We start from the raw sequence: 24,535 nt of genomic DNA on the forward strand, positions 1-24,535 counted from the left end.
TCCTGGTTGGCTCAGTCAGTAGAGCGTGTGATTCTTCTTTTTTTTTTTTTTATATTTTATTTTTTTATTTGACAGAGAGATCACAAGCAGGCAGAGAGGCAGGCAGAGAGGGGAGAAGCAGGCTCCCCGCTGAGCAGAGAGCCCAGTGCAGGGCTCGATCCCAGGACCCTGAGATCATGACCTGAGCCATCGGCTGCGGTGGAGGGAGAGGGGGAAGCTTGAAGAGATGTTTGTCCACGTGAGAGACGGAAGGGCAGGTTTTAGGACAGGGGAGCAAGGCTTGGAGCTGGAGTGTGCCGGTGACCGATCCCTGCGAATGGTTTCTTTTTCCTCTTGCATGCTGTGACATCACTGGTATGGGGTAATGTTTTCCTTCCTATCCTTTTTTGATTACCCAAATTCTTCAACATAAAGTCTGAATACCTCTGTGTGATGGTTATAGGAGATTCAGGACCAGGCAAAATCCGAGAATGATCTGATCCACATTTCCTTGCTGAGGCCACCCAGGGCACCTGTCTTCCTACAGCTCCCAGAAGTGATGCCAACTTTTCCTTCCAGGCTCCACTCAGATGTCATTTCTTCAGAAGAGGCTTCCTGAGCAGGTTGCCCATGTCATCGCTCATTGCCTGCTACGCTTCTCACTCTTGGCACGCCCGGCGGTTTAAGTCGTGGCATAATGACCATGTGAGAAATTTCTGTTCTTCCATTTCTTACCCCATTAGAGCTGCATAGCACAATGCTTGGCATGCAATAAGAGCTTAATACATATTTGCCATAAGAATGAATGTTCAGGGGTGCTTGGGTGGCTCAGTGGGTTAAGCCTCTGCCTTTGGCTCGGGTCATGATCTCAGGGTCCTGGGATGGAGCCCCGCATCGGGCTCTCTGCTCAGCGGGGAGCCTGCTTCCTCCTCTCTCTCTCTCTGCCTGCCTCTCTGCCTACTTGTGATCTCTCTGTCAAATAAAAAAATAAAAAAAATAAAAAAAAAAAAAGAATGAATTTTCAGAAACCCTAGACTTAAATCCTACCAGCTCAAAAACTCTCTGAAAAAGAGAGAAAAAGAGGGATTCTCTTTTTTTATGCTTGCTAGAAAAGATGCAGATTAGGATCTCATTGGGCTAAAGGGATGGTATATGCTGATTGACCAAGTCTTGTCCTGTGTCCACTCTTGGCCCCAGCGCAGTGGTGAGGGCTTTGCTCCCCCACTAAGAATGGGGTGGGCTGGTTTCCTAAAGGCTAATCAAGATCCTCATGCAAAGAGGGGGAACAAAAATTACAGAGGCTCAGATGAGTTAAATAATTTGCCCAAGGCCACAGAGCTATCAGTGGTTCAGTAATACAGTGTTGTGTGTTTGTGTGTGTTTTGTTGTTTGTTTGTTTTTTGGTCTGGCCTGAAGTTGGACAGATCAGCTCGGAGTCTGTTCCTGCCCAACTTTCCCACAGTCAGAATTTCAGGTGCAGTTTTGTCTTGTCAAAAGCCAGAGGAGTTTTCCCAAGATGACTAAAGGAGCCAACACTTCCAACCAAAATACCTGTTAGCTTTTGTATTTTCCAAAACTTGTAGCACAGAGGCTACCGACTGATGGGTTTCAAGACCATTTCATTTTTTCCAGACCCCCTGCCCTTATGAGATGTCACCTGTATGTCCTCCCCCTCCCCAAGCTGCATAAACTTGAACCTGCTCCCCACAGAGGCCGTAGCACCTTTGCTCTCCCAGGGGACTCTGTTTGCTGGGCTTCACCTGGGCAAAGACTCAGTGTGCCCTCCAGCTCCTAAATAGATACCCTTCGCCAAGAGGAGGCCCTGCAGAAATCTGGGCAGGGACACCTGGCTGGCTCAGTAGAAGGCGCCTGCAACTCTTGACTTGGGGTCTTGTGTCCAAGCCCTATGTTGGGTGTAGAGATTACTTACACTTAAAAAAATTAAAAAGAAAGATAGTCAATCTTTGGGGCAAATCTACCTCTAAGACCCTCAGTTTTATGACCTGTGAAATAGAAATAAAATGCAACCTACTTCACAGGGTTGGTACGAAGATAGGATGAGATAAATCACTCAATAAATGCCACTTATTTTTATACTTAAGTAAGAGTTGTGGAATTTCTAAAACTTCAGTAGAAAAGTATCTGGAAGTATATAGTATCAACACGTTCACAGTAGTTTCCGTTAGTTTTGTATCCTTTTCTTCTTTATACCTTTCCGTATTCATCCATCCACTGGACGGATCATTCTTAAGCATTTGGCCTGTGCCGAGCCCCGTGCAGGGACTTCGGAATACGGCAACGTGCTAGAGCGGTGAGGAACGTCTAGAGGGGATTGCAAATAATGACACAAATAATTGCAGTTGTTATACGTGCCTCAGTGTCCGCCAAGCAGAAATTAGAAGAAGAAGAAGAAAAAAGCAATTTCCGATTAAAAAGTATATTTACGATGAGCCATGGAGACTGGATGAGCTGGGTTTCTGCTGATTTTGGGAAGGACTCCGCGGATTGCCCGCCGGGAGGGCGCCCCCTTCGCGGCTGGGTGCCGAGCCCGCCCCCCTCGCCTTAGGTGGGGACGCGCGGACCCAGCGCGCTTCTGCGCCGGAGCAGGGAGACCCTCCCGGCGGCTGCAGGAGCGCGGACGGCCACCAGGGGGCGGCGCCGAGCGCCCGCCGGACGGAGCCCCGCCCCTGCCCGAAGGCTCGTGCCCCAGCCCCAGCCGCGCTCCAGCCCGGGTCCCACGCCGGACGCCCCGCGGTGCTGCTGCTCCAGCTCCCCGCACTGCCGCCTGCGCCTCCGCCCTAGGCACGCGGCCCTTGGCGTCCCCGGGGTCGTGCCGGCGGCCCCCGCGCCCCCAGTTCGACCCGACCGCCCCGCGCAGCCCCGGCTCGCCTCCCCAGGGCGCCGTCCGTGGCGCGCCGCTCGCTGCTCCCCGGCCCTCGCGGGGGGTCCGCCCGCCCTGCACCCTGGAGCACCGGGCCGCGAGCCTCTGCCAGCTCCTCTGGGTCTTCGCGGCCGTGGGCAGCGGCTGCAGGGCCTGTCCGCCCGAGGGGGGTAAGTGCCGGCGGGAGGGGGGGCGCTGCTTCTCCGGTTTCAACTCTTGGGGGCTCAGTGGTTGCTTCTGTAAAAGAAGTGGGGGGCGCCATGCGGATTAACGGAGGGGTCCGCTGGCCGAGCGCTGGGCGCACCGTCGGCGGGGAGGGGCGGCTTGGGGGCCTCCGCCCGGGGCGCCCCCGACCCCGCACGGCCTGCGGGCAGCGCCGCCTTCCTGTCCCTGCGGGGCCGCTCGCCACATCCCCTCCCCTGGCCCCTGAACGAAAAGCCTGAATTCCTGGAACCTCGAGGACAGTGTAGACGCGCCCTTGCTGCATTGCTGGCTGCGGGAGGGAGTTTGGGTGTTGGCAGGCTCCGCGGACCTGTGCGCCGAGCGCCGGGCATTGATAGGCGAGTGGCGGCGCGGAGGTGGAGGCCTCCCGGGTAAGTCCCGGCCTAGGACTGCCTGTGCCCAGGCGGAGGCTTGCGGGGAGTCAACCCAGCTGCGTCCCTAGTATGACAGATGGGCCGCTACGTCTGCTGTGGGGACGCTCTGGGGAGCCTGACTTCTGGGTCCTCGGCCCTGGGTGCTGCCTGCCTTGGGGCCATCATTTCAGCCCGGAAGTTGAGTGACATAGTCCAGCTCTCTGATTTTACAGAGGAGGAAACCGAGGCCAGGGGTGTCTAACAGATGACTAACATGCAGGGTGCCCCAGGTGTGGCCTTGGAGAGCAAGAAGACGGGAGCTGGCGTTGCGGGCTGTGTCTGTCTGTGTGTGTGGAGGGGGGAGGCGCTTGGGAGGCTTCCTGGAGGAGGTGATGATGTTTGAGCTGATCTGGACGGATGCCAGTGGAAGGAGGTAGGGTTATGCACACATTCATGTTTGTTCGTGTATTAGCTTAACAAATACGATAAAGCTTCTGGATGGTGTAAATCCAGGTGTAACACAGTTGGGACTGCCATTCCCCCTTCTTTGAGTTCTCCCCTCCAAGAGGGGAGTGTGCAGGTACGAGGGAGCAGGAGGCTGGCTGAAGACCAAGTAGAAGCTGACACCCTGCAACCCCCACCTCCCTACTCCTGGGTGGGACACGTGTGACATTCTTCCAGGAACCTCCCAACTATCTTCATGTTAATGCCTTGCTAAAGGGAAAAACAACCTTAACTTAACAATGACAAGGCCTTGGCTATCCTGTGAGTCTTCTTTCGCATAAGGAAGTCCTTTGGGGAACTCCCTTTTTCCTCACCTCCCCCAACTCCAGAGTATGTAATCAGAGACCCCCTCACAACCCCGGGGCAGCAGCTCTTCCTTACCCCCTGGTCCTGGTCCCCGTGCTTTCATAAACCACCACTTTGCACCAAAGAAGTCTCAAGAATTCTTTCTTGGTCGTGGGCTCCAGACCTCACCCCCGAAATTCACCTACATTCCCAGACCACATCGCGGGGGTCCCAAGTTCTCATCCTCTGCAGGGGTTGGGGGAGACAGGAAGTGGGGGGCCTGAAGGTCACTTGAAATGGTCTCAGATGACATAGGATTAATAGTGTACATTCTGAGATCTGCAGTTTCTCTCTTTTGTGCTTTTGGTGACAGAACACTGCTTTTTGATTGATAGGGATATAACCCTGATTTTATTTTAAATTGTTTTAAATGTATTATGTGACAGAGATGGCGATTAGTCACCAATACTCCTGTTTTCCTCTTCCTGGGGTATCGCCTGGGTGAATTTCCCAGGCTCCCTTACGGTTCTTGGCAGGGTTGGTGGCCAGTTGCCGGGACACTGAGAAGAGTGTGGAAGAAAGCTCAGGGTCAGCAGCAGAAACTTGGTTTTGTTCAAGCTCCTTCCCTAGGAGGGCACTCTTTCTGGTCCAGTTCTTCTTAAAACTGAAGCAGAAGTTGATGGTCAGAACTACATCCAAAGTAATACCAGCTGTCTGGCCAGATAAAAAATACAAGTTTTTGTGTTGAAGTCCGTTCCGCTGACCCAGAAGCTGCAGATTATTACCTTAGTAAACTGAGAAACTCAGAATGTTCTAAAAGGTGATTATGGTGCCCATGATGGGATGAAAATGACTTGACTTTTTTTTTAAAGATTTTATTTATTTATTTGGGATAGAGAGAGCACAAGCCAGGGGAGGGAGAGGGAGAAGCAGGCTCCCTACTGAGCAGGGAGCCCTGCAGAGCTGGATCCTAGGACCCTGGGTTCATGACCTGAGCCGAAGGCAGATGCTTAACCGCCTGAGCCACCCAGGTGTCCTGTGACTGAATTTTTAAACATTGCTGGATTAAACCTTTGTACCCAAGGCTGATGGGCAGAAACAAGAAGGCTTCAAACAAAGGAAGCTGCGAGTCACGAACGCGAATAATAAAAGGAGATGACAGTCTCTGGGTCCCCAAAGTCCCAGGTTTGGGGATATCCAGAGAAGCATTTCAAATGGCTAAAAAAGTCAGAAGGTGGACAGTGTTCAGTTCTTCAGCTATGACATTTTCTAGACCTAGGACTCCACAGGGGGGCTCAGTTGCAGAGAATGTCTAGACCATTGGCTTTTTATCTTCATGGCACATGAGGACCACCTGATGAGCCTTTTTAAACACAGATTGCTGGGCCCACCTCCAGAGTTTAATTCAGAGTAAGGCCGGTGAATTTGCACATCTAACAATCGCAGGTGAGGCCCCTGCTGATAGTGGTCCCACGACCGGTTTAGCAAGTGACAGCTAATTGGATTCCGCCTACATTGGCTTCACACCCAATTCCCCCACTTTCTAGCCACATGATTTGGGGCAAGTCACTTAGCTTCAGTTTTCTTGTCTGTAGGATGAAGCTAATAGTGCCTCCCTCCTGGCATTCAGGGGAGGCTTCCTGGTGGAGGTGGCATCTAACCTGAGGCCTGAAGGATGAGAAGATTGGGTTGGGTAGGGAGGGCAGGCCAGGCTTTGTGTCCTCCAGGGAGCTGAGAGGAGTTACGGTATAAGTGCTTTGCAAGTGGCACTGAAACGCTGTGGATCGCTGTGGATCGGTTCTGTGCTCTGTGTCTAAGGGCAGGAGTGCAGTGGAGGGAGAGTTGACCAGGGTGTGGAAAGTGGACTGCCTGGTATAGATAGCCTCAGTTCCTTATGCCTACATTCCATTGGCCCCAGTGCAGTCACATGGCCCCACCTAGGTGCACAGGATCCTGGGAAATGTAGTCCATGGCAGGGCAGGGGAGCATAAACACAGCTGTCTCTGTTACAGTAGCTTTTTCTGGCCCTTGGCCACCTCTCCTACCTCTTGTCCACTTTGCTCGCTCTGCTTCACTTTGTTGGATGATTGCATTTTACCCAGGAGACTGGGGTTCTGTAATTTGCCCAGTGTCACTCTGCTAATAGTGGCAGAGGCAGGACTTAAAGCCAGATCTGTCTGCCCCAAAAGTCTGTTGGGCCAGATCCTAGTCCTGAAGTCTTTTTGAGGGCCTCCCCACGATCCACGCTTTCCCGCTCAGGATCTCAGCTGTGGCTCAGGCTAGCTAACCCGCAGATGCCTTGTCATTTTAACTGGTAGTCCCTCCCCTCCACGGGTGCCCATGATATCCGTAGAAACTGCCAACTTTTCTCTCGTTATTCATGCAGTGTGCGTTTATGGAGAACCCGGTGTGTGCCAGACATTGTGCTCTTGGCTGGGAGCTGGAGAGGAGTAAGACACGGCCCCTTTTGTTGCAGACGCCCACACGGTCTGGCTGCGGAGAGGCTGTCTAAACACAGAGTTCCCCTGAAAAGTGAGACGGGCTGTATCCCTGGTCTGACCTGCCAGGAGTACAGAGTGTCCTGCGTACCTACGTGAGAAGGGTGCCCAGCAAATGACTCAAGATGAAAATTCAGGCTCCCTTGTGCGTTTTGTGAATGGAAGCTATGATTTAAGTATTTTGTGCTTTGCATTTTTCTGATTTTTTAAAAACAGTAAAAACTGTCTTTACTCCGTGACAATTTTGTAGGCGCAAAGCACAGCACAGTGGAGTGTGACGACGTTTTTATGGGACTTTTGGCAGAGCAAATATTGACTTAACCTCCTTGGGTGGGGCTGGGGGTTGCTATTCTCCTAGGGAAGCAAGCTGATGCCCGCAATTCAAGAGAAATACCAGAAATGGTATGCATGGAGACTTGCTTTTAAAGAGGTCGGGAGGGAGAGTGGATCAGGGAAGGCCATGCTCCAGGATCATGCTGAACCAGGGTCCCTTTGCTGAACTGAATGATGGATTCCGTGTTGTGGGGCCTTTTCTGTGCACGCTAGGATGGTTAGCAGCATCTCCTGCTCTCCACTCACTAGACGCCAGGTGACAACTCGAAATGTCTCCAGACATTTGCCAGGTGTCCCCTGACGGGCTGGCAACATTATTCTAGACTGCTGTAGACTACCTTTGTTTCCTAGTGCTACTAAATCAATTACCACAAACTTGGTGGCTGGCAGCAACATAAATTTCTTATCTTAGAGTTCTGGAGATCAGAAGTTCAAAAGTCAAGGTATCAGCAGAGCTGAGTTCCTTCTGGAGACTCCAGAGGAAACCGGTCTCTCTGCCATTTCCAGCTTCTAGGGGCTGCCCGCCTTCCTTGGCTTGTTGCCTCTGGCTCTGTCTCCAAGGCGCGCCATGGGGTATCTTCACATCTTTCTCTGGGACCCCTGCCTCCATGATCTCATTTCATTGGCTCTGACCCTCCTGCCCCCTTTTTATAAGGGTCTTTGTGCTTATATAGGGCTCATTGGATTTTCCAGGAGACTCTCCCCATCTCAAGATCCTTAACTTAATCACACCTGCAGAGTCACTTTTGTCATGGAGGGGAGTGTCACTCACAGGTCCTGGGGATTAGGATGAGGACAGCTTTTGGAAGCCACTGTTCTGCCCACGATGTAGACTCTTTGGGCTCTGAGTGGACGGAGGTGACTTAGGGAGTGGGACACGGGGGTGGTCCGGCCATAGTAGCAGCTGGTGTTTTGAGTGCTAGCGCTCTGTCAGGCACTACATGCCCGATCTCCCTGTCTCCTTAGACATCTCCTGGGCTGGGTGGTGTTAGCTGTCCTCTCTTTCACAGGCGAGGATGCCACCCAGGGGAGACTTTTCTGAAGGGAGTAGAAATTTGAGCTGGATTTTGAAGGGACCCAAGGCAGGAGAGGCATTTCAGGAAGAAGGGCGTCCTGCAGGGTGCAGGGCTGGGAGGTGAGTTTGCTGGTGGATGGTGATTGGTTCTGGGGCCGGGCCGGTGGAGGTAAGGTTCAGGGAAGGGGCGGTTGGGCGTGGACATCTGTAAATCAGTCCTTTTATTCTGACATCCCAACCTAAACTCTCTTATTTCTGCAATAGTTTAAGTAAATGTTTCTTTTTAAAAAAATTTATTTGAGGAGTACCAGCATGGCTCAGTTGGTTAAGCGACTGCCTTTGGCTCAGGTCGTGATCCCGGGGTCCTGGGATCGAGCCCTACATTGGGCTCCCTGCTCAGCCGAGACCCTGCTTCTCCCTCTCCCCCTGCCACTCCCCCTGCTTGTGCTGTCTGTCCCTCTCTCTCAAATAAATAAATGCAATCTTAAAGAAAAATGATTGAGAGAGGGTGCACATGCATGTGGGGGGAGGGGCAGAGGGAGAAGATGCCCAGGTAGACTCCCTGCTGATGGGGAGCCTGGGGTTGGGGGGGCCAGGGCTAGATCCCACCACCCCCGAGACCATGACCTGAGCCAATACCAGGAGTCAGATGTCCAACTGACTGAGCCACCCAGGCAGCCCTAAGTCAATGTTTCTTCATGGGCATCTTACCACAGGCCAGGGGTACAGACATTTATAAGAACCTGACACGGGCTCGACATAGTAACCTCTGAGGCAGCCCATTTGTTAGTATCCGCACCCCCAGTAAATAAATAAAACCCAGCCTGGAGAGGTACTGTTCAGTGCTGTGGAGCCCTGCTCAGTGCCAGCCACTGTGGGGGGGACACAGAGTCCAGATGACAGGGCTTCCCCTTAGAATGGGGCCTTGGAGGGCGCCTGGGTGGCTCAGTCGATTAAGTGACTGCCTTCAGCTTGGGTCATGATCTCGGGGTCCTGGGATCGAGCCCCACCTCGGGCTCGCTGCTCATTGGGAAGTCTGCTTCTCTCTCTAACCCTCCCCCTCTCATACTCTCTCTCTTTCTCTCAAGTAAATAAATAAAATCTTAAAAAAAACAAAAAAACAGGGCCTTGGATCCTCACGAGGAGGCCAGCGATTCACAGTGGGCCCTGTGGCTGCAGAGCGCAGGCCCTTAGCCACTAGATGGGGCTTTGATTTTTGTTCATTTTTTTTTCACCAGTTTTATTGGGGGTATAACTGACAAATAAAAATTGTACCTATTTAAGGTATATCATGTGATTATTTGATATACATATGCATTGTGACATGATTACCACAGTCAGCCTAATTAACATATCTGTCACCTCTCCGGGCTACCGCTTCTGGTGTGTGTGTGAGTACAATTAATGTCTGTTCTGGGGGGGCTGGGGGGCGCCTGGGTAGCTCATTAGTTAAGCTTCTGACTCTTGATTTTGGCTCCGCTCGTGATCTCAGGCACGCGAGATAGGGCCCCGCATGCGGCACTGGGCGCGGAGCCTGCTTAGGGTTCTCTCCCTTCCTCTCCCTCTGCGCCGCCTCTCTCTCTCTCTCTCAAATAAATAAATAAAATCTTCTAAAGGAAAAAAGGATGTATTCTCGGGGCGTCTGACTGGCTCCGTTGGAACAGCACGGGACTCTCTATCTTGGGGTCTTGAGTTTGAGTCCCATGTTGGATGTAGAGATATTTAAAAAGATCTCTTCTCTTCGTGAGTTTCAGGTATACAATAGAGTGTTAATAACTATAGTCCAGGGGCGCCTGGGTGGCTCAGTGGGTTAAAGCCTCCGCCTTTGGCTCGTCATGATCTCAGGGTCCTGGGATCCAGCCCCGCATCGGGCTCTCTGCTCAGCGGGGAGCCTGCTTCCTCCTCTCTCTCTCTCTCTCTGCCTGCTGCTCTGCCTACTTGTGATCTCTGTCAAGTAAATAAATCTTAAAAAAAAAATAGCTATAGTCCATTACATCCCCAGGACTTGCTCATCTAGCACAACTGAAACTTTGTACCCTTTGACCAATATCTTCATGTTTCCTCTGCCTTCCAGACCCTGGCTGCCACCATTCTGCTGTTTTTAGGACTTTGGGGTTTTTTCAATTCCACGTATAAGCGAGATCATGAACTGTTTGTCTCTCTCTGTCTGGCTTATTTCACCGAACATAATGTCCTCCAGGTTCATTGATGTTTTTTGCAGATAACAGAATTGCCTGTTTTGTGCAAAAGACAGAATGAATGACATTCCTTTGTGTATATACACCAGATTTCTGTTCTCCATTCATCCAGCTCTTAGGTTGTTTTTGTACCTTGACTATTGTAAATATCGCCGTGGTGAGCACGGGAGTGCAGATCTCTCTTCAAGACAGGCTTTTCTTTCTGGTTTGAAGGAAACCGAGGACTCAGGCTAGGGGCCAAGATAGTGTTTCGAACAAGCCCAGTGCAGCCCAGGGCAGCCTGGCCCTGCTCCCTTCTCCTCCCCCAAGGTGCCCCATCACAGACGGGCTGTTGCTTCTCTGCCCAGCAGCTCCCATCATTGCTGGAGGAGAGTCCATGCAGAGTACTTGAGGGAAACTGTCCCTATATGTTATCTCTCTGTCTTATTGCCGCAAGAATTACTCATCTTTGAGGTCAGTAGGGGCAAAAGCACGGTCTGCTTTCTGATCAGTCGCTTACAAAAGCCACATCTTTCCTCCTTTCTCATGGAGAGTTGAACTCACACCCCACTGTGGGAAACCATAGCTCCTTCTGCTTGATGCAGTAAGACAGCGAGCGCTCTCGGCATGGGATCCGAGGCACCCAGGAGAAGCCCCGCCAGTACGGAGGGAACTGGGAAGGTCAGGGGAGGCTCAAGTCTCATGTGTCACGCCAGGAAATCAACGGATGAGCACCCAGATCGATAAAAGAAATAACAGAGAAACCATGTTGTTTAGGGATGTGGTCATATCTGCCTGGGGTAACACCTAGACGACCCCAACCACAGAACCTGGGAGTGGGGGGAGAGGCACGTCCCGGAGCAGAAGCAGGCGTGTGACACAAGATGGCCTGCAGGTCACCCCTTTCACCGCAGTGCAGCTGAGGATGAGGTTGGGTTCTGCTGGGCTGGGCATATGGTGGTGTGCACACGGGGCTGCCCGACAGGGACCGTGTCGGCTCGGGGGTGCTGCTCCGGGAAGTGGCAGACTGGGGAATGTAGTGCGTTTCTCCAGCCAGCGAGGCAGCCAGCGGGGAGGCCCAGGGAGGCCCGGCGGTCAGCGCGGCTGGGCCCACAGGCCTCGACCTGGACATTGCAAACATTGTTTTCTGTCCCAGGCCCTGCCAGAGGAACCTTTTGTAGTGAGACCCAGTAGGAACAGTGGTTCCCTGGCCAGAGCCTGAAATAGCCTGTCCCCTGAGAACCCCTGAAGATGCCTGGCTTGGCTGCTGACCAGGTATCCAGGTTACCAGCGTGGCTGGGACCCAAGGCTCAGCCCCTGTTATTTATGATGATGATAACAGTTCCGTGTCTTGGTGCTGGCTCTGTGTTAGCGCTGTCCGGCCAACGGGGTGGGTAAAACACCGCATCCCGGCAGCAGGAAGCTGCGGCTGGAGAGGTCATGTCACACAGCTAGGAAGTGGCGGAGCTGGGGCTTGAACTCGGGTCTGACTCAGAACTCCGCTCAGTTGCTTCTCTATACAAATATTTTCCCAAAGCGTGTCAGGGACTGGGAGGGAAAGATCGAGAGGCCTGAGTGAGGACAGAGGAAATGTTCTAGAGAACCCTGATGGCTTGGGAGCTGGGGTCCTGCTCCTGGGCTCCTCGCTAACAGGAACAGGTGCCTGTGGGCAGAGGGAAGCCCAGGTCCAATGAAGATTCCTGGGAGGCCAGGGCCCAGGCTGGTGTCGGAATAGGCATCAGGGTCCTGATTTATATGGCCCTGTGAGGGCTCCTTGCCTTAGCGGAATTTAACATCCTCCAGGGCGCAGTCTTCCTGGGCACATGTGGGCTCTGGATTGAGGCCAAAGTTTTCCCAGGCTGCTCCTGTCCAGGTACTGACTTGTCCAGGTACTGACTCATTTAGAGATGTGATGGGACTTTTGTGGGAGAGATGGGGTTACTGGACCAGACTGAATTAGCAAGTAGTAGGGGAAAGAAGAAAATTTCAGTCGACCATAGAATTTTGGATAGCAGAGTCTGAAGATTGTGAGCCCCCATGATGTAAGATTATGCTGCCCCAGGCTCCCTCTGTCTCATGGCTCTGCCCATCCACTGCATATGGTTTCCTTTTCCTGGTTAAAAATAGCTGCTTGAGTTCCAGCCATCACACCTCCGTTCCAGCCAGCAGGAACGAGGAAGAGTCCAGAAGGGCACATCCCCTCCCTTTAAAAACTCTTCCCTAAAGTTGAAAACAGGCTTTCTGTTTATATCCCCTTGGCCAGAACTTGGTCATGTAGTCACGCCTAACTGCAAAGGAATCTGGGAAATGTAGATCTTATTGGGAGTGGCCATGTGCTTAGCCAAAACCCAGTGGTTGTTACTAAGAAGGAGAGAACAGCTGTTGGGGGACAGTTAGCAGGCACAGCCACAGCTGCCTCGAGAGCAAATTTATGACAACGGAAAAACCATCAAACAGCTCCTGCTCTGCTGGGTTCTGGAATCTGCATCACGTGCCTGCCGAGTCCAAGGCGCGGTGCCAGGCAGGGTCACAGCTGCTGGTCTGAAGCTCCTTTTGTTTCCCAGGGTCACGGAGAAAGTCAGGTCTGTGCTGGGACATGGCCAGGGGTTGGGGTCCTGCGAACCGGCTGTGAAGCCACTTCCTCGCATGGGGAGGAGGGGTATTTGGTGAGATGACTCTATCGATATAGTCAAGGTCATGAGCTTGGATTTGTACCTGAGTACAGGCTCCTCACCACTGGGCTACACTGCTTGGAGATCTGCAGGCCGAAGCTGTGGTTCTGCCTCCTGCCTCCGCCTCGCCTCTCCTGTCCCACCCCTGTCTCAGCTCTGGCCCGGCACCGGCCCAGTCCCCAGAGGCCAGTGACCTGGCTGGCTCCTTCTGGAAGCTCCAGGCACCACACTGCCTTGGTCAGCAGAGGTTCCGGCCAAGGGCTGACCAGGGTAGAGCAAAAGGAAAGGGAAGAAGTGGGCCCAGGGCACTGTTTGGTAACACGCTGGGCCGGGTGGCTGAGCCATTGGCTCCCGCCGTGACCGTGTCTCGCCCACAGGGTAAGAAACCAGCTTTGCAGTGGACGCCCAGAGCAGCGATGTCCAAGAAATCACTGCGGGTGGTGCATTAAGGAAAAAGAATGAAAAGAAAGATTAAAGCAAAACAAAAATAAGTCGAATAGAAAATAGCAGAGTGCATTGTACGCGGTAAGACGTTAAGTACGGTTTTCTGAGATTCTAATTTCCATTTTGGGTGGATCGAGTTAGGATAGAAACGGATTTCTTCCTTCCCGCTATGGTAACTATTAAGAAAGAGCCAGAGCCTCCAGTCTGGAAGGCTGCCTGCGGGTGGAAAGAGCCGTTAGGAATAATAGAATCGGGGCGGTGGGTGGCTCAGATGGTTAAGCGTCGGCCTTCGGCTCAGGTCGTGATCCCAGGGTCCTGGGATCGAGCCCCGCCATGGGGCTCCCTGCTCAGCGCAGAAGCCTGCTTCTCCCTCTGCCTTTTCTGCTCCCCCTGCCTGTGCTCTCTCCCCCTCAAGTAAATAAGCAAAATCCTTTTTTAAAAAGATTTTTTAAAAAGACTTTTTAAAAAGATTTTATTTATTTGAGGGGCTCCTGGGTGGCTCCGTGGGTTAAACCTCTGCCTTCGGCTCAGGTCATGATCTCAGGGTCCTGGGATCGGGCCCCGTAGGGGGCTCCCTGCTTGGTAGGGGGAGTCTGTTTCTCCCTCCCCCTCTGCTGCTGCCCTGCTTGTGCTCTCGCTCTCTTGTCAAATAAATAAAATTAAAAAAAATATATGAATCATGGCCTTGATCTAAAAAAGTTTTAAAATTGTTTTCACTTGTTATTTTACGTTGCAAGCGGTCCAACTTCGTAGAAAGTGACAACAGTACAGAAGTGCGCCAAGTTCTTCAAGGTTCCCTCCTCCCCCTCGGCGGCCTGCTCCCGTGGCTACTGCCCATCCCGGTGCTGCTGGAGTTCCTGGGGGGAGTCCCTCAGGGAAGCTTTAATTCCTCTACAGATGTCCTTTTTCTTTTAACATGAGTGGGATCCCTGTGATACACCGGCTGTTCTGCAACTTGCTTTAGAAATTTCACAGGCTTTCGGGGTGTTTAGCTGGCTCAGCAGAGCACGTGACTCTTGATTTCAGGGCTGTACATTTGAGCCCCACGTTGGGAGTGGAGATTACTTAAAAATAAAAACAATTTTTTTTAAAGATTTTATTTATTTATTTGGCACACACAGAGAGAGAGCGTGTGCATGTGCACAAACAGAGGGAGAGGGGGAGGGGGAAGCAGGCTCCCCGCTGAGTCGAGAGCCTGATGTGGAGCTCGATCCCAGGACCCTGGGATCATGACCTGAGCCAAAAGCAGACACTTAAGGGACTGAGCCACCCAGATACCCCTTAAAAATAAAATCTTAAAAAAAAAAAAAATTTGACACTTTTTTGGATTACCTTTTTTTTTAAACCTAAGCTTTATTGAAATATGATTCACAAACCTTACAGTGAGTGCATCCATTTAAAGTGTACAGTTTGGGGGGCCTGGGTGGCTCAGTCGGCGAAGCGTCATCTCGGGGTCCTGGGATGGAGCCCCGCGTCCGCCTCTCTGCTCATCGGGGAGTCACCCCCCTCCCCTCCCTCTGTGATCTCTCTCACTCTTGCTGTCTCTCAAATAAATACAATCTTTTTTTTTTAATAAATAAAATCTTTTAAAATGTGTACAGTCCGATGGTTTTTCGTATATCGGCAGTCACACAACCCGCACACAGTTTAAGAGCATTTTGTGTCCAATTCCAAAGAAGCCCATTAGAAGTTGTTCCCCATTCCTCCCCTCAAGTCTCCCCTTCCCTGTCCTTAGGCAACGGCTCACATAGCTTCGGTCTGTGCAGATCTGCCTTCTCTGGACATTTCATATAAATGGAGTCATTCAGTATGTGTTCTTTTGTGGTTAGATCTTTCCTTTTCCTTGATGCGTTCAAGGTTCACCCAAGTGTTGGGTTCTTTACTCCTTTCTGAGGCTTCACAGCATTCCCTTGTGTGGATACATTTTATTTATTCATTCATTAGTCCCCGAACATTAAGGTGGTTTCTCTGGTTGGCTGTTACAAATAATACTTCCATGAACGGATGTGTATAAGTTTTAATGTGGTGGTTTTCTGGGTTAAAGCCTCTGCCTTCAGCTCAGGTCATGATCCCAGGGTCCTGGGATCGAGTCCCACATCGGGCTCTCTGCTCAGCAGGGAGCCTGCTTACCCCTCCCCTCTCTCTCTGCCTCCTCGTGATCTCTGTCAAATAAATAAATAAAATCTTTAAAAAATAAATAAATAAAAAGGAAAAAAATGTAGTGGTTTTCCTTTCTCTGGGTGTGTACCCAGTGGAATTGCTAGTTCATATGGTAATTCTGTGGTTAAATTTTTGAGGACCTGCCAGACTGTTTTCCAAAGTGGTTGTACCATTTTACATTACTAGCAACAGTGGATGGGGCTTTTAGTTTTTCCGTACCCTTGTCAACATTTACTATTTTCTGTTTTTCTTTTTTTAATTATTATATCCATCGTAGTGGGTGTGACTTTGACTAGTCTTTCTCTAATGACTAATGACATTGATTATGTCTTCTTTAGAGAAAGATCTATTCAAGTCTGTTCAAGCCCTTTGCCCATTTTTTATTTGTCATCTTATTGTTGTCTACATTCTTTTTTTTTTTTTTTAATTTTACTTATTTATTTGACAGTGAAAGAGATCACAAGCAGGCAGAGAGGCAGGGAGAGAGAGTGGGAGAAGCAGGCTCCCTGGCGAGCAGAGAACCCGATGCAGGGCTTGATCCAGGACCCTGAGATCATGACCTGAGCTGAAGGCAGAGGCTTTAACCCACTGAGCCTCTCAGGTGCCCCAAGTTGTCTAGATTCTTTATAGAGTCCCTTACCAGCTTTATGATTTTGCAAAACTTTGTTCCCATTCTGAGGGTGATCTCCCCACTCTAGTTGGCGTCCTTTGAAACACGAGTGTTTAGTTCTGATGGTGCCTCATTTATCTGTTCCTTCGTTGCTTGTACTTTACGTGTCATAGCTAAGAAAGCTTTACCTGTCCCATCTCACAAAGATTTTCTCCTGTATTGTTTTCAAAGAGTCAGATGATGTTTTAGCTTTTATATGTAAGTCTTTGATCCATTTTTAGTTATTTTTGTGACTAGTGTAAGGAATGCGTTCAGTTTCATTCTTTGGCCACGTGTATATTCACTCGTCGCGGCATCATTGGTTGAAAAGAGTATTCTTTCCCCTATTGAATGGTCTTGGTGCCGTTGTCATAATCAGTGGTTGTAAATATCGGGGTTCATTTCTGGGCCCTCAAATCTATTCCATTGATCTGTGTCTGTCCCAATACCGATACCAACAGTCTTGATGACTGCAGCTTCATAGCAAGATTTGAATTCAGGAAGTGTGACTCCTTCAACTTTGTTCCTCTTTTTTCAAGACCGTTTTGGCTATTTTCGGTCCCTTGTGTTTCCGTATGAACTGTAGCACACGCTTGTTAATTACTTCAAAGAAGACAGTAGGAATTTGATAGCGATTGGCTTGAATCTATAGATGATTTTAGGCGAGTATAGCCATCTTAGCAATATTAAATCCTCTGGGGGCGCCTGGCTGGCTCAGTCGTTAAGTGTCTGCCTTCTGCTCAGGTCATAATCCCAGGGTCCTGGGATCGAGCCCCACATCAGGCTCCCCGCTCAGCGGGAAGCCCTCTTCTCCCTCCCGCACTCCCCCTGCTTGTATTCCCTCTCTGTCAAATAAATAAATAAAGTCCTAAAAAAATAAAATAAAATAAGTCCTCTGATCTATGAATGCAGAATATCTTCCCTTTTTTTTTTTTTTTAAAGATTTTATTTATTTATTTGACAGAGATCACAAGTAGGCAGAGCTCTCTGCTGATTTGGAGCTAGATCCCAGGACCCTGGGATTATGACCTGAGCACAAGGCAGAGGCTTAACCCATTGAGCCACCCAGGTGTCCCTCTTCCCTTTTTTTTTTTTAGATTTTTAATTTCTTTCAGTGTGTTATTTCAGTGTACAAGTCATGCACTTCTTTTATTAAATTTATTCCCAAATATTTTATTCTTTTTGATGTTCTTTATAGCTGGACTTATTTTCTTAATTTCTTCTTTGGATTTTTCATTGCTAGTGCACAGAAATACTGTTGAATTTTGTATTCGACAATCTTGCTGAACTTGTTCTTGACTCTTTTTGCATGTCTTTATATATCTGGAGCTTCCCCTTTTTCTGTAATAGTCACGTGACAGTCTACGGTATAGAAAGTCGTACTTAATTTAACAAACCTCTACTGACAGACATCGTGGGCTGTTAGCTTTTTTTTTGTTTTTTTTCCTGTTATTGATCACGCTAAAGAGGACATTCTTTGGGTCACTCAACCATTCTCGGGATGTGTATAGAGCCCCAGTCTTTGCCACGCGCTCTTCAAGGCGCTGGGGATACAGACAGTAAGAGAGGAAAGCAGGTTTCAGCTTGGGAAAACCTCCCCGTAACGAATAAAGCAGAGAGAGATGTGTTAGGGGGTAGTGCAGGTGCGTTTGAGAGGAGTCCTTTGAATGGAGATTTCTCCAGGTTTCTCTTGAGTCAGGATCCAACTACTGAAAGGGAACCCACTATTGGAAGATGGGGAAGATTGTTCCAGGCACAGGGGTTAGCAAGTACAAAGGCCCTGGGGTGGAAATGGGCTGCCCGTATTCACCAAACAGAGAGCAAGCCATTGGGCCTGGAGAGGTGCCAAGGCCAGAGGAGAAGTGGGGCAGGGACCCGACTAAAGCCGGCCTTGTAGTCTTAAAAGCCACTGGAGAGAAGCTGCCGGAGGGTGTTAAGCCAAGGAACGATCTGATCTACTTTACCTTCTAAAAAAGATCACTCCCGTTGCTTAAGAAGCATTTATTTTCCCTGCCTCATTTCAGACACTGGGTTCTCCAAAGTGGAATTACTCGGTCGACGGGTTTGTACATTTAAAATGTGCTACATGCCGCCTGCCAAGTGTGCCTCCCCAAAGGGTGCTGTACTTTTCCCTCCGAGGGTGCCAGTTCTCTATGCCGCCGGGGGCACCCAGGGTGAGATGCACCGCGAGCTCTCACTCGCTGGGCCCCGGCACCCATTGTCTCGCTTCCCTTGTAGGACCCACACCGCTGTGTTTGCCCTGCGACTCTGGCTCTGCTGCCCGCCCCTTGGGTAACACGGGCCTCCCGGGAACATGGCAGACGAAGACCTCATTTTCCGCCTGGAAGGTGTTGACGCCGGCCAGACCCCCCGGGCTGGTCATGACGGGGACTCTGAGGCCGACAGCGATGATGAGGAAGGTTACTTCATCTGCCCCATCACCGATGACCCCAGGTCTCACCAGAATGGCAATTTCAAGGTTAATAACTACTCCAGCAACCTAACGAAGTGTGAACAGTACGGCTCCAGCGGGTCCCCCGCAAGCTCCTTCCATTTTAAGGTGAGTGGACCCCTACCCACCTGCCACGAGGGATCGGGGGAGCTGTTTGGGGTCTTCCCTGTGTTTCCAAAGCCTGGGCACCACTCTAAATTCTGCGTCAGGGGATATGTGTGTCACCCTGGGAGGATTTCCTTGGCTTAAAACAAGTTGCATTACTTTTGAGCAGGTGTTTTCGAAATAGCTGTGAAGACCCACTACTGGGTTGTGAAAACCTTAACCAGCTTTTTAAAAAAAATGCAGCAGAGCAGAATAGACTAGGAAATACGGGAGACCATTGCAAATTGTAAAGATTATATTTTTTTAAAAAAGATTTTATTTATTTGTTAGAGAAAGAGAGAGAGCATGAGAAGGGGGGGGCCAGAGGGAGAAGCACTCATCTCTGTCCCCAACGGGGGGCTCGAACTCATAACCCCATGATCAAGAGTCATGTGTTCTTCCAGCTGAGCCAGCCAGGTGCCTTGAAAAAAACTTAAATGGAATAATGTTCTCCCCTTATTAATTTGAGGCCCGCCCACAGAAGGTATCTGTTAGTACTGAAAGCAAGATGTACGGTACTGCTTTGGGATTGGGAATTGGAGTCACTCTTCTGTAACTTCAGAATTAATCTGTTTTTAGGAAATTAATAATTATAGTTCTTGGACAGTTGGTTATTTTCTTTTGTCAGGGCCAGAGTTCTAGATTAAGTCTCTCTGGGGCAGGCAGCTCTGGACACAGCCCTGTGGGTCCCCTCTGAAGTTGTAGGGGGCCACTGCGGGATTAGGTGGCGGCTTGTCTTGCTTTCCTGTCCTCAGCCAGCCCCTGAGCCGCACGCCCAGCCCCGTGGAGGGCCGCGTGGGAAGGGCCGGGGGACAGCCTGGCGTGCTTGTGTTCACTCTGGGCGGGGAGCTGGAGGAGACCCAGATGCTGAGGCATCCCGTACCTGGTGTGAGGGAATCCGGGTGCCAGCGGGGGCTGGGGCTCAGGGCTCAGGAAACAGAAGCCAGCTCACACCAGCTCAAGGGAAGAAGGTATTTATTTCTTGGGAGCCAGGGGAAGAAACAATGTCTGGCCTCTCAGGGGATGGGTCTAGGAACTGGAAGTTAGCAGAGCTGTCTCTCTCTCTCTCTCTTTTTTTAAAGGATTTTATTGTATTTATTTGACACAGAGAGACCCTGCGAGAGAGAGAACACAAGCAGGTGAGCAGCAGAGGGAGAGGGAAAAGCAAGCTTCCCGCTGAGCAGGGAGCCCGATGTGGGGCTTGATCCCAGGACCCTAGGATCCTGACCTGAGCCGAAGGCAGACGCTTAATGACCGAGCCACCCAGGGGTCCCTCTCTGTCTCTCTTTACCTGTTCTTTATTCTCCTCTGCCTCAGTGTACACATCAGGCAAATGGACCCCCACCAGCCCCAGCACCCCACATTACAGTTGGGGCCACATGCAAAGACAGATTGGACCCTCTCCATCCCAGCTGCAGACAAGGTTTGGGAGAGAACCAAGTGTTCTCTCTCTGACCCAGTCATTTCCTTTTTTTTTTTTTTAAAGATTTTATTTATTTATTTGATAGAGAGAGATCACAAGTAGGCAAAGAGGCAGGCGGGGGTGGGGACGCAGGAAGCAGGCTCCCTGCTGAGCAGAGAGCCCGATGCGGGACTCGATCCCAGGACCCTGAGATCATGACCTGAGCCGAAGGCAGAGGCTTAACCCACTGAGCCTCCCAGGCGCCCCAAGAGGGCCTTATTTAAATTTTAAACCATGGTCCTAAGAGAACACTGTATTTACATTAAAACAGAGATGATGTTTCTTTTCTTTTTATATTTTATTCATTTATTTGACAGGGAGGGAGAGCGAGCACGAGCAGGGGGAACTGCAGGCAGAGAGCCAGGGAGAAGCAGGCTCCCGGCTGAACAAAGAGCCTGACGTGGGGCTCCATCCCCAGGAGCCCAGGAACATGACCCAAGCCAAGGGTAGACGCTTTACCAACTGAGCCACCCAGACATCCCAGAGATGATGTTTCTATGTGATTCGACTTGACAGTTTGGTGGGAAGATCCATGAAAAGCCGTAAGGACAGTATGGACATAATTAGAATTTTAAAAATGGTAGCTATTTTTCTTTTTATATACTGTTAATTAAGAAGGCAAGTTGAAATATAATACAGTCCCACATTTATCAAAAAGATATATACAGGGGTGCCTGGGTGGCTCAGGGGGTTAAGCCGCTGCCTTTGGCTCGGGTCGTGATCTCAGGGTCCTGGGATCGAGTCCCGCATCGGGCTCTCTGCTGAGCGGAGAGCCTGCTTCCTCCTCTCTCTCTCTCTCTCTCTCTCTGCCTGCCTCTCTGCCTACTTGTGCTCTCTCTCTGTCACATAAATAAATAAAATCTTAAAAAAAAAAAAAAATCCTCACCAAGGATGGGCGCGGGCATGGTCCCCAGGGGCCCCTCGGGCTCTGCTCACCCCACACCTCTCCCTGTTCCTGGAACAGGTTTCCCTTTTCACGCCTCTGCCTGGAAGCTCTTTAAACTAATGTCTCAGTCTGGTCTGTTAAAGCGATTGTTCTGGCTCCCTCGGGATGTGGTTTTCAGACACCCTGCCCTGGCTATCTCTTGAGCATTCTCTGGGGCTCCGAGCGGACCTCTGCGTGCGTCTGTCAGCCGCTGCCTGCAAGGCTGGGCACGATCTGACTGCACTTGCCCTTCCCTGCACTGGGTCAAATGACCAGTTACGGACCAGTCGTGCCTCTTGGCTGTCCACCGTCCCAGGTAACGGAAAGCCCGTTCCGTGGGATTCCTGTTGCCCGAGGCAGCTTTGGAGGGGCGACAGCAGCTCCGTTTTCCAAACCTCACTCCGCCTGGCCGTCCCCGAAGGGGACGTGTTTTCTGTTTACTGTTGACATGGCAACCGGGGTTGTTCAACCAAAATGGCCTCCAGAGAGGCGTCACCCTGGCAAGGACCCGGCGTGTGGTGTGAACGGTCCAATTCTGTCACTGTCAAGGCCACGGCCTTCCAACTGGCTCCCCGGAGGATGGTGGTGGGGTTGTTCTGGGGGCCGCCCTCTTGATAGAACATCAGGCAGCCCAGCAAGGATGTTTATAGAATTTGCTGTGACTTGGAAAAGTGCTTCTGCTCTGGAGTTAAACTCAGATAGAATATAGAGTCTAGGGGCACCTGGGTGGCTCAGTGGGTTAAGCCTCTGCCTTAGGCTCAGGTCATGATCCCAGGGACCTGGAATCGAGCCCCGCATCGGGCTCTCTGCTCAGCAGGGAGCCTGCTTCCTCCTCTTTCTCTGCCTGCCTCTCTGCCTGCTTGTGATCTCTGTCAAAAAAATAAATGACATCTTAAAAAGAAAAAAAGAATATAGAGTATAGTTCCGGCTTTGTAATACACACTCACACATGCACACTTGTACACGCAACAAAAGCCTGGAAGGGAGAATATCAGTGCTCCAAAATGGGTAGGATCTGGAGAGATCGCGTTTTCTTTCCCCTGTTCTGTTGTTTCTCCACTGTCTAAAATGAGCACGCATATATTTTAAATTTTTCAATAAAGTAGGAAATTTGGGACACCCAGGTGGCTCAGTCTGTTCAACATCTGCCTTCGGCTCAGGTCATGATCTCAGGGTCCTGGGATCGAGCCCCCTGGCGGGCTCTCTGCTCAGAGGGGAGCCTGCTTCTCCTGCCACCCCTCCCCCCGGTTTGTGCTCTCTCTCACTCTCAAATAAATAAATAAAATCTTTAAAAAAGAAATAAAGGGGGAAATTTTATTTTTAAAAATTGTTTTCCTGGCCTGGGAGTATCTTGGGGATCATTCCATATTCTATCTCTTTTACCGACCTACCTACCTACTACATACCTTTATCTACCTATTTATTTATTTTTTACCTCTTTTATTTCCCTTTTTAAAATTTATTTGTGGGGGCAGAGGGAGAGGGAGAGAATCCCAAGCACATTCCACACGGAGTGTAGAGCCTGACACAGGGCTTAATCTCTGGACCCTGAGGTTGTGATCTGAGCCAAAATCAAGAGTCAGATGCTTAACCAACTGAGCTGCCCAGGGGCCCCTCGTCTCTTTTATTTTTAGAGTGAATTGTATTCTGTCACATGATGTCCATGGATTTCTGGAGCCAGCCCTCTTCTTGGGAGGACACTTCTCCTTATGTGTATATCTAAGCAAACTTTAAAATACACGTACAGTGGTCCCTGGGTGGCTCAGTGGGTTAAAGCCTCTGCCTTAGGCTCAGGTCATGATCTCAGGGTCCTGGGATCCAGCCCTGCCTCGGGCTCTCTGCTCAGCGGGGAGCCTGCTTCCCCCTCTCTCTCTGCCTGCTGCTCTGCTTACTTGTGATCTCTGTCTGTCAAATGAATAAATAAAATCTTTAAAAAAAAGTACATTTCCTAATACATAAATAAATATATATCTAAGGTTAAAAAAATAAAATTCAAACCGTATCCAAGGCAGAGTGATAAGTGAGCCCCGCCCCGCCCCCCCAGCCCTGTTCCCTGGGGAATGTCCTTCCAGAGGCGTTCCCGGCCTGTATAAGCACGCACAGGTGTATGACCCTCCCCTTTTCTTTTTTATGGGAATGTTAGGTGTCTGCAAACCTGTTCTGCAATCTTGCTGTCTTCCCTTACGGGCACAGATGAGCTGACATCAGCTGGCCCTTACGTAACCACCGCCTGCGAAGGGCAGTCCGTGCGAAGGGCAGTCACGGCTCTCCACACTTGACTCGTATTTGATCTGTACAGAAGTCTTGGGAGGAAGGGCAGAGATGGCCAGCCTGAGGCTCTGGGATCTGAATCGCTCGATGGTCTTCGTGACCGCAGCATGTGGCAGCTAATTTGTTGTTTCTGAAGGCTGAATATCGTGTCTGGAAGCCCCATGAGTTGAGCCAGTCCCTCATGGGTGGGTAGCAAGGTCATTTCCAGTCTTTGGCGACCGCAAACGGCTCTTCCAAAAACATCTCTCTGTCCATATGGCCTTGTGCCTGTGCACGGGCGCACCTGCCACGTTAAAGCCCCAGACCTCTAAGAGGTCGCACCGGTGTCTGCCGCTCACGCGGTGTGAGCACGCTGGCTCCCCACACCCCTGTCGGAAGACTTTGGTGATTCCAGTTCTGTTTTCAGCCCACCAAGGGTGGCTCCAACAGCTGGGGCAGAGGACAGCAGTTACCCCAGAAGGAGATGGAAATGATAGCATCCAGTGACTTAGAGGGAAGAGAGATGTCCCTGCCCACCCCGAGCCCCAGGAAGCCCCACCCTGGCAGGACTGGGCTTCTGTCCCTGCCCGGTGACCGCAGGAAGCTCTGTGCATACCCAGAGGTGATGAACATTTTGGGGCTCTGCCCAGTGCTTTGGGAGTGCACAACCAGACAGAGAAGCTTAGGCATCTAGCAGTCCAGAAAGCTCTGGACCTCCAGCAAGCGGAGGGCCTGCTGGGCAGATGAAGGGGGACTCTGGCAGTGGCAGGAGGTCACCGGGTGACCTGTGTCTGAAAAACAGGAGGGGGCTGTGGAGACGCAAGCCCGACTGCTGGGACCCCTCTCTCCGATGTCTGTGCAGGTGCTCAGATCCTTTGTGGAAATGTCCTGGGGGTACGAGGGGCCCCTTCTTTAACTTTGTCCAATTTTTTTAGCAGCTTTATTGCAATAGAATTCATATAACATAGAGTTTACCCGTTGGGGATGTCCAGTGCAGCAGCTTGAAATACATTTATACGATTCTGCATGCACAACCCCAGTATCAATTTTATTTTATTTATTTTTAAAAGATTTTATTTATTTATTTGACAGACAGAGATCACAACTAGGCAGAGAGGCAGGCAGAGAGA

General features: G+C 50.6%; 1 protein-coding gene across 3 annotated transcripts in view; it reads left to right on the forward strand.

Annotated features, from left to right (window-relative positions):
* Nucleotides 1–2,663: 2,663 nt before the first annotated feature.
* EEF2K (eukaryotic elongation factor 2 kinase) overlaps nt 2,664–24,535 on the forward strand; it is a 61,078-nt gene continuing 39,206 nt past the window's right edge. The window contains exons 1-3 of one of the 3 annotated variants that reach the window (XM_004780033.3): nt 12,597–12,829; nt 13,297–13,444; nt 18,411–18,732. In XM_004780033.3, the coding sequence (XP_004780090.1) occupies nt 18,487–18,732 (246 nt within the window). In that variant the 5' untranslated portion in view covers nt 12,597–12,829; nt 13,297–13,444; nt 18,411–18,486. Of the gene's footprint in view, nt 3,031–12,596; nt 12,830–13,296; nt 13,445–18,410; nt 18,733–24,535 lie in introns of those variants that run through there. The other 2 variants (XM_004780031.3, XM_004780034.3) reach the window with 2 other exon arrangements.

The sequence above is a fragment of the Mustela putorius genome, unplaced genomic scaffold (assembly GCF_011764305.1).
Source record: "Mustela putorius furo isolate JIRA1106 unplaced genomic scaffold, ASM1176430v1.1 tig00004041_pilon_pilon_pilon, whole genome shotgun sequence".
Taxonomy (NCBI): Eukaryota; Metazoa; Chordata; class Mammalia; order Carnivora; family Mustelidae; genus Mustela; species Mustela putorius.